We start from the raw sequence: 13965 nt of genomic DNA, 5'->3' as shown, positions 1-13965 counted from the left end.
GGGGGGAGGTGGGGGCACATGCAAACTTTATTTTTCACAAAAAAAAAACTTGATCTTTCATCTCTTCTCTCCGGCGGGGGAGAAGAGATGAATTCCGCCTTCAGCACCACACGCGGGGGGGACAGCGCTTACTGTAGCGCTGTCTCTCCTGCGGGCGGTACGTGCACACGGAGGAGAGTGCACATTGTTCTCCGTGTGCACGTGTGCTGTCCGTATTGTGGTCCGTGCTGCCGGTAGAAAACGGACATGTCTACGTGTTTTCAGCACGGACATACGGTCCGTGTGAAAACACGCACATGTGCATAGACCCATTCATTTGAATGGGTCTACGTGTGTCAGTGTCTCCGGTACGTGAGAAAACTGTCACTACACGTGCCGGAGACACTGACGTGTGAAAGAGGCCTAAGAGAGAGAGATTCCCATGCCAGAATCGAAAACAAAGCTTCTGGGCATGCTCAATGTGTAAAAAACGGATTCGGTAGCCGGAACCGTTCATTCACACACCCATTCCATGCGTTTATTGCCGGGAACGTCCCTTCAGGCGTTTTCGCCGCACAGAAAATACGTTGCAGTGGACGTTTTTTGTGTCCGGCAAAAAATCCGCCGCTAATACAACTGTATGGGAAAAAAAAGGATCCGTTTTTTTAAAAAAAACTGCCGGATTGTGCCTGAAACAAAAAACCTGATGTGTTAAAGCAGCCTTACATGCCTATGAGTGCCATGGTTATTTGACAATAATATTATTATCCTTTAGGCAATGAGTTGTCTTTATGAAACTATCCATTCTATATCACTTGTAACATTCCCTTTCCTATGAGCTGCAGTTTCACCCCTCCCTTTATGTTATTTCCCTTCTGTAGAAAGCACTTGCGGGAATGGAAACTGAAAGCAATGGAAGGGAGGGTTCTCAGCTCGATTATTTATACCACGGCATGACAGGAACAGTCTGTATATTAGCACAGCGGCAAGAGACAAAACGTCTACAAGAAGATCATCAGAAGAGATCTTAGCCCAGCTATTTACTGAGACTGGCCAAGAGCGCAGGCGGGTAGGTCCCTGACATCACTGCATGCTTAGCAACTGGCTGATAAATCGATTGCATATGCACCACTAGCACAAATCAGTCACACAACGCACTTGTGCTTTATTTTAATGCAAAATTAGGAAATAATTCTTTTGTCTACATGCTAAGTTTCTTTCACCGAAATCCAGAAATAATTCACGGTAAGTATTCACAAAATTGACAATTATCATTTTCTGTATAAGTGATAAGTATCTGATTACTGGGGCCAGTTTGTACGAGCCGATGGGGATAGCTAAGTTCTGTTCTCCATGTACTTGGTATAGAGAAGTGTGCTTCCTTGAGTGCCCCTTCAATAAGGCAATAAGGACCCAGTTCTATTGATTGTTAGTGGTCCCATTGGTAGGATGAAGCTTATCACGTGTCCTGTCGATAGGAGATAATAAGTTTAGATTCTTAGAAAAGCCCCGCGAGCATATGAGTTTTTGTCATCTGATGAAACTTGACTCACCATTTTTGTTTATTGGATTCCATGTAAATCTGCGAGAAAAAAAATCTCTGCATGCTTTTTTAGAACTGTTAGGGAAAAAACATTAGGAAAAAAGATATATAGAAGGGTTTGAGCACACTATGTACTAGTTAATAGAGTTTATTAGATATGGTAAATAAAAAAATATATAATTCATATGGCAGAATAAACAGTATTAAAAGCATTTAAAAATGCTTTACAGCACAATACTAAATATAAAACCCACCACAGTGCCATGATAAGTGCCAGAGGGAAAAAACCCACATTGCTTAAAAAGACAAGTTCTTCTACGAGCTTGTATGTACAAAGTACAAAAATCTAAAACAAAGCCAAACAAATGAGCCGGAACACATGCTGGTAGAAGTACAATAAGTAGGTCCAAGTTCACACTGTGGCTATTAACAGACAGAACCTAGGATAACACAAATTAGCAAATACCCTGTAGTAAGTAAATAATAATAGTACATGTAAGTAAGTACTTAGTAAAAGCCATTCCACTGCGAGAAAGTGTACCCAATCAAGATGGACCCTAACTATTGTAGTTCACCTCGCTGTGTGTCTTCAGACTTCAAAATAGATGGTAGCAGACAGGACTTGGGCCTGACTATTTTGCACCTGTCCGTGTAAAGCTTTGTCTGTTAATTTGTCATAGTGTGAGTGTGCACATTCGCTTTACATTTATACTATCAAGTTTTCCGGCTAATTTTTTTGTTTTGCAAGTTAGTTATATATTTTGTGGTAAAGCTGCTCACTTGGCTGGACACAGAGGTACAAACGGAACTCTGTCTCTTTAAGAACGTGCTTGATTTATTAAGGACAGCATAAACCAATCTGGGAAAAATAAACACGGCCCTCTGGGCAAAACCACAAAACAAAACACAGTCCTAGTGGGGATCAGCCCGCTCACGGTTAGCAATGTCCACAGTTACAGGTCCTTTAAGTAATAACATGGACACAAACACTTTCCTGGAGTGCTTCCTCTCCAGGCATACTAAACACAGCTGCCTTTGGAAGACAGATACTTAAGCCCTTGACTATGTGACTGATCACATGACTGTGACACCACACAGGTCCTGTCAGCACACGGCGGTGCCGGCTCTGCAGGTGGAGATAAGGTGGACACTATCCCACCCACTCTTTGAATGTGCACATAAAACCAGCCCATTTATGCAACTTTAACTTAAAGGGACTCTGTCACCCCCAAAATCGGGGGTGACACCGGCAAGATGAGAAAAAGAGGTTATATTATACTCACCTGGGGAGCGGTCCGGTCCGATGGGCGTCGCAGTCCGGTCGGCGCCTCCTATCCTCATATGATCACGTCCTCTTCTTGTCTTCCTGCCGCGGCTGCTGAGGGCAGAGCAAAGTACTGCAGTGCGCAGGCGCTGGGCCTCTCTGACCTTTCCCGGCGCCTGCACACTGCAGTACTTTGTTCTGCCCTCATCAGGGCAGACAAAGTACGCCTGTGCCGGAGCAAGAAGACAAGAAGAGGACGTCATCGAATGAAGATGGGAGGCATCGGATCGGACCGCCCCCCCAGGTGAGTATAATATAACCTGTTTTTCTCATCTTTCAGGATACATCGGGGGCTTATCTACAGCATTACAGAATGCTGTAGATAAGCCCCTGATGCCGGTGGGCTTACCTCATATACGATTTTGGGGGTGACAGAGTCCCTTTAAGTCTCACAACACTTTAGTGTGCTGGAGGAAAAGCCTCTAGCTTTATATCACTGACGCCATTAAGCGTAGTGACACATATCTCCCTTCCAGTACTTTACCAGTGACTTTGTCACAATTTGTTGCAGGGTATTTACTCATTTGGGGGTGTTTTGGCTACTGAAAAAAATGCAGCAAAAGTGCTGCGTGTGAAAACTCCCTAATGACTGGGGTAAAAAATGCATTAAAAAATACGTAAAAACATAAACTAAATAAATACTGTGAAAATGAGGAGGGATGCCAAAAAGGAAAAGGTGGTGTAAAACAATAATACAAGTTTGTATATTTTTTGTGGCCCCTTTGTGGTGCTTGTATTGTAGGAGTCAGGGGCGTAACGACCGCGGTCGCAGCGGTCGCCATTGCGACCGGGCCCCGCAGGTCAGGGGCCCCGGGCCGGCAGGTCAGGGCAGGGCCGGGCTGGACATCGAGCACTTCTGGCAAATGCCAGAAGAGCCGATGCCAGTAGTGGGCCGCTGCACTGTTCCTCGCCGCCGCCGCCGCCGCATTTAACTATACCGGCGTCTATGACACCGGTATAGTTCAATGCAATGATGGAGGAGAGCGTCACCTGACGCTCCCTCTCCCATCATTCCCCGCTCTGCCTCTGACAGTACACTGCGGGTGCGCGATGACGTCATATCATCGCGCACCTGCAGTGTCCTGGGCAGACTGCAGCCACCAGGAGCAGCGCGGGCAAAAGGAAAGGTGAGGAGAGTTTTTTTTTTTCTTTTTCACCGGACTGTGGGGCCATTATCGGGGGGGGGGGGGGGGGGGATGAGATGCGGGCTGTGCTCTATATACCCCTGTGCTGGCTGTGCTCTATATACCCCTGTGCTGGCTGTGCTGCATATACCCCTGTGCGGGCTCTGCTGTATATATCCCTGTGCGGGCTGTGCTGTATATATCCCTGTGCGGGCTGTGCTGTATATATCCCTGTGCTGGCTGTGCTCTATATACCCCTGTGCTGGCTGTGCTCTATATACCCCTGTGCTGGCTGTGCTGCATATACCCCTGTGCGGGCTGTGCTGTATATATCCCTGTGCGGGCTGTGCTGCATATACCCCTGTGCGGGCTGTGCTCTATATACCCCTGTGCGGGCTGTGCTGTATATACCACTGTGCGGGCTGTGCTGTATATACCACTGTGCGGGCTCTGCTGTATATACCCCTGTGCGGGCTCTGCTGTATATATCCCTGTGCGGGCTGTGCTGTATATACCCCTGTGCGGGCTCTGCTGTATATACCCCTGTGCGGGCTCTGCTGTATATACCCCTGTGCGGGCTGTGCTCTATATACCCCTGTGCGGGCTGTGCTCTATATACCCCTGTGCTGGCTGTGCTCTATATACCCCTGTGCGGGCTGTGCTGTATATACCCCTGTGCGGGCTCTGCTGTATATACCCCTGTGCGGGCTGTGCTGTATATACCCCTGTGCGGGCTGTGCTCTATATACCCCTGTGCGGGCTGTGCTGGATATACCCCTGTGCGGGCTGTGCTGTATATACCCCTGTGCGGGCTGTGCTGTATATACCCCTGTGCGGGCTGTGCTGTATATACCCCTGTGCGGGCTGTGCTGTATATACCCCTGTGCGGGCTGTGCTGTATATACCACTGTGCGGGCTGTGCTGTATATACCACTGTGCGGGCTGTGCTGTACATACCACTGTGCGGGCTGTGCTGTATATACCACTGTGCGGGCTGTGCTGGATATACCACTGTGCGGGCTGTGCTGGATATACCACTGTGCGGGCTGTGCTGGATATACCACTGTGCGGGCTGTGCTGGATATACCACTGTGCGGGCTGTGCTGGATATACCACTGTGCGGGCTGTGCTGGATATACCACTGTGCGGGCTGTGCTGGATATACCACTGTGCGGGCTGTGCTGGATATACCACTGTGCGGGCTGTGCTGGATATACCACTGTGCGGGCTGTGCTGGCACCCAACACCATGTTGCAGTGCAGGAGATTCCTGCAACAGTCCGAGGCGTATCTAGGGGAAGGGGGTGGGGGGGCGTCACGGAGGTGGGGGGGGGGGCCCCATTTGGAAGTTCGCACCGGGGCCCATAACTTTGTAGTTACGCCACTGGTAGGAGTCCATAATCTTTAGGTTACTGGCTTATGGGAATCTATGTGGGACTTCTCTACAGAAAAAATGCATTGTTAGCAAACAAGCAGATGGGAAATTTGCCCAAGGGAAAAGTTTTCAAAGCTACTAAAAACAACCCATGACAATTCATCAGCACCCCCTTCCAAGGGACATTCCTATCTGCTAACACAGCACTTCTCTCCTTTCACTTCCTATTTCATATTATCAGTAACTCTGTAAGTGTATAAGAACTTTTATTTTTATGAGCTGTACATATCTGTTAGTCTAACACAATCCCAATGATTGAATTCACTAACATCAAGCAGACATTTTAAAAACTGGGAAAAAAAATAGCCACAGAGTATATTAAAGAGATGAGAAATGTATTACCGGTCGACACTATGGAGGATTCTGAAGCTAGATTCACACACTGGGAAGCAACTATTGGGGGTGCAAAAGTAGCAGTCGCACCTCGACTATTGTGTCTAAGAAGCCCAAAAGGTACATGGTTGGTGGCGTGCCCTGATACAGATTCTGAATTAGGGCACAACATCTTTACACCCAATACACCCTTTAGGAGTAGCACAGCAGCAATAGTCCAGTGCAGAACTCTGTTTGTGCAGGTATAGTTGTCAAGCTGGTTTCTCACTTCTATTCACCGATGGGAAATCAGCGTGGAGAATAAATAAATGCCTGGAATTTCCCTATGACGGCATGTAATTAAGGTGTGTGTCTCATCTTATTAAAAATTCTTTCTGTTCTCAATAACGGAAGGATTTTTAATTCTATAGTTTACAGCTTGCGTCCAAGGTTACTGACCATTTCATAGGTGCACGATTTCCTAGTAAAGGAGCCAACACTTGCAAGCTGTTTGCTATGCAACAATCAAGCATTGCTATGAAGCTGGCCAAATGGCTGGATCCGTACCCCTTCAGTGTCCCTGAGCTTCTCCGATGATGTAGAGGCAAAGTTGCTTTTGTTAGCAGTATTGGAGAGTCTATCGTTCAGACTAGTGGCTAAGCCATGCCGCCATCCCTGAAATGCCAATCATCAGAAGCACACCGGTCCTTGCTCACAGTGAGGTTTGTTTTGCTACAGTAGTGGCCAAAATGCACTGTTTTGCAGTGATTTTCACAATTTGCGGCAAAATCTCTGCATCATTAGGCACATACATACTCAGGCACATTTACTAATAGTATGTTTAGGAAAGATACATACAAATATATCTGTAAGTCTTTAAAATTTATGTAAATTGTGCAAAATGTATCAAAATGCTATTGCCATGTTACTTTATTTTGGTCTCTTTATTTTTTAAAGCTTTTGAAAACGATCCATGGATCCTGAAAGAAGGCCAAGAGTTGAACCTCCAGATTATCTTCATCACCCCAATCAGAGATGTAAGTTCTATGTTCTATGTCCAGAGCCCCAATAGTGTAAAATATAGGGACACTGGTCATATTAGTGGCTGACCTGTAGAGGATGACATCACACAATTGACAAGCCAACATATTTTTATAACATCTCTCTAACATGACCATATGTCCAAATACACAAATTAAAGCTTTCCATTTGTGCTGTTGAAACATCTGTTTGTTTACAAAGAATAAATCTGAGACAAAGTGAAAAGAAATAAACATATTGTGACATTTACTGATTTTTGTTCCAGACAGAGGCGGTCAACATCATCAGCATATAAATCAAGGTGGAAGACAAGAACTAGGGGAAGGACCGCATGTTCAAAGAGGTGGAGGCAGAAATGCGCAACCACCTGGTAGAATGTGGGAACACAGAGCTGGTGGTCAACATGGACAACGGGGTGGTGGAAGAGGCAATCCTGGAGCTGAAAGAAGAAATGAACAACGTGCTGGAGATCAAAACCAACATGGTGGTAGAAGAAATGAACAAGGTGTAAGGGGACAACATCAGCCTAGGGGTGGTGGACAGAATATGCCTGGTGCTGGCAGGAGAAATGAAGTAAGAGCTGGTGGTCAGATTGAGCTTAGACAAGGAGCACAAAATGAACAAAGAGCTGGTGCACCACAAGGCATTATTTTGAGAAGAGGAAACTACAATCAGGAAGCTAATCATGGGCATAGACAGCAGAGGCAAGCACAAGATAGAGAAAATGGAAAAGAGAAGCAAGTTAGATATTTAGGCTACAAAGCTCTTGAAGGACTGCTTGATAAGGAACCCTCAGAAGTGGTAATAACGCTAACAGCACACTCTGGTCTCAATAATTTGCTGTCAGCAGCAGAAATGAGGCCAGATTTTGTGGAATTGCTTTGCAAGGTGCTTTGTAGAGCTTGTACAGCTCGGCTAGATAGGCAAAGTGTCCAGTATCTTCTTGGTCAGCTGAAGTCATCTGCATTCCTCTCCATCTGTCTCCCACGCTATATAGTTGGAATGCTAACAGAGACTGTGCCAGAGAGGAGACATCGCTATCCTGAAAATATTCTCAACATACTGTGCCTTCTTCAGGAAGTCACTAGCGTTTTTCCTGCCAGTAGTTTGCAAGAGACCTCATTGTTGGTTTCTCTCATACCTGGCTCTTTGAATACCTTACGTGCATCTGGAGTATATATTGGAGAGAACATAGAGCGAAGCCTAGAGAGAATATCAAATTTAATACATCATCTTCAGGGTAAGAGGCGAGAGGGTACACTGCGAGTGGACACACACATGACTCTTGGACCAGAGGTTCCTGCTGAAGACTTCAGAACCATGAGTGTGTACCCTGGTCATGATGAAATTCACTTGAATGACAATCCTTTTCTTAGGCCCAATACATTAAAGAACAAGTATGAAAGTACAGAACTTTACTTAGACACTCACTTCCGACTTTTGAGGGAAGATTTTGTGCGACCATTAAGAAAAGGAATCCAGGAGATCTTAATGCAAGATGATGATAGAGGCTTACGCAAAATGAGGTTTGATGACATCAGAATTTACTTTGACACTCGTGTGTTGGCTCCCATGTGCACACCGTCAGGTATCATCTACAAAGTGCAGTTTGATATAAAACCATTGAAGATGATACGATGGCAGAATTCCAAACGACTTTTATATGGCTCTCTGGTCTGTTTATCTCAAGATAATTTTGAAACCTTTCTCTTTGCCATGGTTTCTAATCGTGACCTAAAAGAGCTGGAGCAAGGTGAAATCCAGCTACAATTCAGTGACCAGAGCAGAGGACTACTCTCAAGAGTGAGTCCAAGAGATTCCTTTATTATGGTGGAAACAACAGCATACTTTGAGGCGTATCGCCATGTTCTGGAGGGGTTACAGCAGATGAATGTCCAGGATGTACCTTTCCAAAAATATATAGTATCATGTGAGAAGGATGTTGGAGCACCACGCTATCTCAATACTAGGGTGCAGTACAACTTTAGTAGTTTGTTAAATAACGACACAGATTCAACTATTGAGAACAAGGTTAATGTTTTGGATCCCCAAGATTGGCCATCTAAAGAACTTCTTGGCTTTGATGAGTCTCAAATAGAAGCTGTTCGACTGGCGCTCACCAAGGAACTCGCCATCATCCAAGGACCACCAGGCACAGGTGAATATCTAAACTAAATTATACCTGGAAATAGAAAAGCTAAAGCAAAAATTGGGAGTTTATAGACATGCATGTATGAATATATACATAGAAGAGATAGATTACTTATTTTTCTTTCTTTTAGGCAAGACATATGTGGGACTGAAGATTGCACGGGCTTTGCTCACCAATACCAATGTGTGGCAAGTAAATGGACGGTCAGATCCCATTCTTGTGGTGTGTTACACAAATCATGCATTAGATCAGTTTCTGGAAGGTATGTATAGCTGGTAAAGAGTATGTTGCATACAAAATAGTAATGCATTGGGAAGTTACGTAGCTTTTGTGTGGAATAGGTGTCCCTGATGGTCTATGGCATTTGTTAGCTGTATTTTTCTTTCCTGGTGTCTGTTTTGGAGTGGAAGGCATTTTATAGTCCATGTCACCCAGTGGGTGGTAGTGGGCTCTGGTAAATTCTCTGAATTTTACTTCAGGGAGTGTAAGTAGGTTGAAGGTCATCAAGTGGAAATGGTTGGGTTTTAGAAGATTATAAAACCTTAGTACTAAAGTAATGAACCAGCTTACCCAAATGGCTGGGCTTTTCACGCCTATTGCATGGAATAAATTGAGTGGTTTCCAGTTATTTGAGAATGTAAAAAATATCCAGCACTTTCTTGCCTCTTTATTAAAATATTTGTAATAGACTCCAGGCCTACAAAAGCAATAATTAACTTACGTGTTAAATGTTTGTGGTGCCCTTATTCAAAAAGGATACTTGGTGTCCAACGTTGCGGTAGAATGTTTTCTTTTCTACAGTGATAATTTTAAGTTAAAGGGTTTACCTGGGAGTGGAAAAAAATTAGTAACTAAAGGAAATATTATTATAATTAAATTCCTGAACACTTTTAACTAGCAAATCACAATAATTTTGGCTATGGAGTTAATCTGGATAGATTTAAAATGGCTGCTGGAATTTGTACACTTCCAGAACCCTAGTCCTAGATGGTAGGGTGAGTGCCAATGAGCTTCTCCAGTAGGAGGCTCCACTGCTCTGATCTGGAAATAACTATGCCTTGTACTGTCATTCAGAAAGACAGAGTAGACAGCAGTGTGAGCAGTCTCTTCTTATCTTGGCACTCCTGGTATCTACAATACTAGATCAGATAGACAAGGTGGACAGCAGTGAGAGCAGCCTCTTCTTACCTTGGCACTCATGGTATCTGCAATATTAGATTAGATAGGGTGGACAGAGGTGAGAGCAGCCTCTTCTTACCTTGGCACTCATGGTATCTGCAATATTAGATCAGATAGGCAGGGTGGACAGCAGTGTGAGCAGCCCCTTCTTACCTTGGCACTCTTGGTATCTACAAAATTAGATCAGATAGACAGGGTGGACAGCAGTGTGAGCAGCCTCTTCTTACCTCAGCATCACTGGTATCTCCAGTATTAGATAAGAAAGGCAGTGTGGACAGCAGTGTTAGCAGCCTCTTCTTACCTCAGCACCCCTGGTATCTCCAGTATTAGATAAGAAAGGCAGTGTGGACAGCAGTGTTAGCAGCCTCTTCTTACCTCAGCACCCCTGGTATCTCCAGTATTAGATAAGAAAGGCAGTGTGGACAGCAGTGTGAGCAGCCTCTTCTTAACTCAGCATCCCTGATGTTTCCAGTATTAGATCAGATAGATAGGGTGTACAGCAGTGTGAGCAGCCTCTTCTTACTTTGGCACTCTTGGTATCTGCAATATAAGGTCAGATAGACAGGGTGAGCAGCAATGTGAGCAGCCTCTTCTTACTTCTGCACTCCTGATATCTCCAGTATTGTATCAGATAAACAAAGGTGGACAGCAGTGTTAGCAGCCTCTTCTTACTTTGGCACTCTTGGTATCTGCAATATAAGGTCAGATAGACAGGGTGGGTGAGCAGCAGTGTGAGGAGCCTCTTCTTACCTCTGCACTCCTGATATCTCCAGTATTGTATCAGATAAACAAAGGTGGACAGCAGTGTGAGCAGCCTCTTCTTACCTCAGCACCCCTGGTATCTCCAGTATTAGATCAGATAGTCATGGTGGACAGCAGTGTGAGCAGCCTCTTCTTACCTCAGCACCCCTGGTATCTCCAGTATTAGATCAGATAGTCATGGTGGACAGCAGTGTGAGCAGCCTCTTCTTACCTCAGAACTCTTGATATCTCCAGTATTAGATCAGATAGTCATGGTGGACAGCAGTGTGAGCAGCCTCTTCTTACCTCAGCACCCCTGGTATCTCCAGTATTAAGTCAGATAGTTATGGTGGACAGCAGTGTTAACATCATCTTCTTACCTCAGCACCCCTGGTATCTCCAGTATTAGATCAGATAGTCATGGTGGACAGCAGTGTGAGCAGCCTCTTCTTACCTCAGCACCCCTGGTATCTCCAGTATTAGATCAGATAGTTATGGTGGACAGCAGTGTGAGCAGCCTCCTCTTACCTCAGCACCCCTGGTATCTCCAGTATTAGATAAGAAAGGCAGTGTGGACAGGAGTGTGAGCAGCCTCTTCTTACCTCAGCATCCCTGATGTTTCCAGTATTAGATCAGATAGACAGGGTGGACAGCAGTGTGAGCAGCCTCTTCTTACCTCAGCACCCCTGGTATCTCCAGTATTAGATCAGATAGTCATGGTGGACAGCAGTGTTAACATCATCTTCTTACCTCAGCACCCCTGGTATCTCCAGTATTAGATCAGATAGTCATGGTGGACAGCAGTGTGAGCAGCCTCCTCTTACCTCAGCACCCCTGGTATCTCCAGTATTAGATAAGAAAGGCAGTGTGGACAGGAGTGTGAGCAGCCTCTTCTTACCTCAGCATCCCTGATGTTTCCAGTATTAGATCAGATAGACAGGGTGGACAGCAGTGTGAGGAGCCTCTTATTACCTCAGCACCCCTGGTGTTCACAGGCACCTATCATAACATTATTAGGTTTCTGTAGGTGTAACGGGACAGCAGCCATTTTAATTCTGTGGTGTTTATCTCTCTACACAAAACAATTGTGATGTATTAAATTAAAGTATTTAGAAATATATAATGACATTTCCTTTAGCTATTCATTTTGTTTCTATTCCCAGAGAACCCCTTTAAATAATTTACCTGGTGTCCAAATGGAAGGGAAGGTGGGATAGCAAATATCTTTTGGGAAGTTGAGTTTGTAATGTTAGCTATTATCTGGTTAAAAAGTTTGCTAGGTTTAATATAAAATAGTTAGAGGTAAGTAGTAATCCCCGGTGTCTGGTGATCTGGGAAATTGTAGGTAATGTTTTCTGTTGTCTGGATAGGAGGGTATAGTAACAATTGTTTGCAGACTGAAAAGGGGTTCAGTGCTGGCTGTCCATTGTCACAGCAATATATCAAAATATGTTAAGCATATAATATATGTACTTATGTTTTTTAGGAATCCACCAGTTCTTGAGAGATGGAATTGTTCGTGTTGGTGGGCGCAGCAGCAGTGAGATTCTAAAAAAGTTTAATCTTAAAGAACTAAGAGCAGGATCCGGGATGCGCAGAAATAATCCATTACATATACGAAGAGCAATTGGAGAAGTGAGTTGCAATAATATTTGATGCTCTTAAAGGGAATCTCTCACCAGGCTATTTGCCACATAATCTGAGAGCAGGATATTGTAGAGACAGAGACCCTGATCCCAGCGATTTGTCACTTGTTGGATGCTGGCTGTAGTTAGGATAAAGTCAATTTTTTTTTAGTAGCAGGAGATTATCTCTAGAGGACTAGAAAACCTACTGCCATGCAGACCTCCCTATACATGAGCAATGTACAACTTTGCACCACAATGATTGGCAGCATTCTGCCTATGCACAGTGTACACATAGAGCTGCCAATCAGTGGTGTGGGTGGGCTTATAAAGACCTCAGTATTCAGAGAACTGGTAGATCTGCAGCAGATAAAAGAAGGATTTTTTCAAAACTCTCGGATGTTATCCCAGTGCAGTCCGATATCCACTTACTCACAGAATGGAGAAGATGGAGAAATTAACTTTTCCATCTTCTCTGCACCTGTGATCCAATTTTCACATGCGAGAGAATCAGATAACAGTAAAATGTCACTCGGATCACGCTCGCAGCAGAGTTTGAGCCGAGGGTCATTTTCACATAGCAATTGATGCTCTCGCAAGAGAAAATCATCAGATGCTACTCGTCAGTGTGAGCGAGCCCACATAGTAAGGGTATGTTTCCACGTTAAGTAAACGCTGCGAGTTTGACGCTGCGCAGCGCTGCAGCGTCAAACAAGCAGCGTCCAGATGTTCCAGCATAGTGGAGGGGATTTGATGAAATCCCGTCTCCACTATGCGTGGAAACCCGCACGCGGCGGCCCTGCGACTACGGACATGCTGCGCGTCTTTTCAGATCGCAGCATGTCCGTACACCTTGCGGGGACGCAGCGTCCCCGCAAGGCATAACACAGGGCCCTATGGGAGAGCACGATCATCCCGGATGTGAAGAGTTAACACATCCGGCATGATCGCGTCCCATTAAGGGGGCGGGGCTTAGCGCCGAGCGGCTTCGCCGCTGCGGCGATACCGCCGCCCATCCGTAACGTGGAGACATACACTAAGAGTGGTTGTCTGATTGTAACCTCATTTGTTGTTTTCTGTGTTTTTTTTTTTATATCAGGCCATGCAGAAGATGAAGGAATTAGAAATAAAGCTTCACGAGGGGGCGCAGCTGATCCAGTGTTCCATAACTGGCATCATTCACGAAAAGTTCCTTGAAAAGTATATAAAACATGAGCACATGGACAGCTTGTATAGCATCATGGTAGGAAAAAATAAAGAAGGGGGGTATTTATATTGTGATAACGTTGTTGTTGCTTGTGTTACTGGCTTTTCTTTTTTTTGCAACAAAATTATTAAAATGTTTGATAACTTTGTCACATCTTTATAAGTTAGGGTAGGGTCACACGACCGTGTTTGCTTCATCTGAGAAAAAGTCTTATTATGTTTATCAGAGATTGATCAGAGTGGGATCTGTTTCTCTCGGATGTGTGAAAATTGGACTGTACTCAGATGTCAGCAGAGTGCTGTCC

At 44.8% G+C, this 13965-nt stretch overlaps 1 protein-coding gene and 1 long non-coding RNA gene across 3 annotated transcripts in view; one reads left to right on the top strand and one right to left on the bottom strand.

Annotated features, from left to right (window-relative positions):
• Positions 1 to 13965, top strand: part of ZNFX1 (zinc finger NFX1-type containing 1) — a 75375-nt gene that overhangs the window by 45740 nt on the left and 15670 nt on the right. The window contains exons 3-8 of one of the 2 annotated variants that reach the window (XM_077251649.1): positions 861 to 1048; positions 6674 to 6753; positions 7023 to 8915; positions 9040 to 9171; positions 12316 to 12464; positions 13554 to 13697. In XM_077251649.1, coding sequence (XP_077107764.1) covers positions 6690 to 6753; positions 7023 to 8915; positions 9040 to 9171; positions 12316 to 12464; positions 13554 to 13697 — 2382 coding nt within the window. In that variant the 5' untranslated portion in view covers positions 861 to 1048; positions 6674 to 6689. The remainder of the gene's footprint in view (positions 1 to 860; positions 1049 to 6673; positions 6754 to 7022; positions 8916 to 9039; positions 9172 to 12315; positions 12465 to 13553; positions 13698 to 13965) is intronic. The other variant, XM_077251650.1, reaches the window with a different exon arrangement.
• On the bottom strand, positions 1150 to 9739 carry LOC143765212 (uncharacterized). The gene is made up of 3 exons (XR_013213340.1): positions 9670 to 9739; positions 1533 to 1586; positions 1150 to 1447 (listed from the first exon to the last, which is right to left on the bottom strand). It is a non-coding gene; the product is annotated as an uncharacterized LOC143765212 (long non-coding RNA).

This window comes from Ranitomeya variabilis, chromosome 4 (assembly GCF_051348905.1).
Source record: "Ranitomeya variabilis isolate aRanVar5 chromosome 4, aRanVar5.hap1, whole genome shotgun sequence".
NCBI lineage: Eukaryota > Metazoa > Chordata > Amphibia > Anura > Dendrobatidae > Ranitomeya > Ranitomeya variabilis.
The sequence above is the reverse complement of the archived record's forward strand: the minus strand, read 5'-3'. Positions and strand labels throughout refer to the sequence as shown.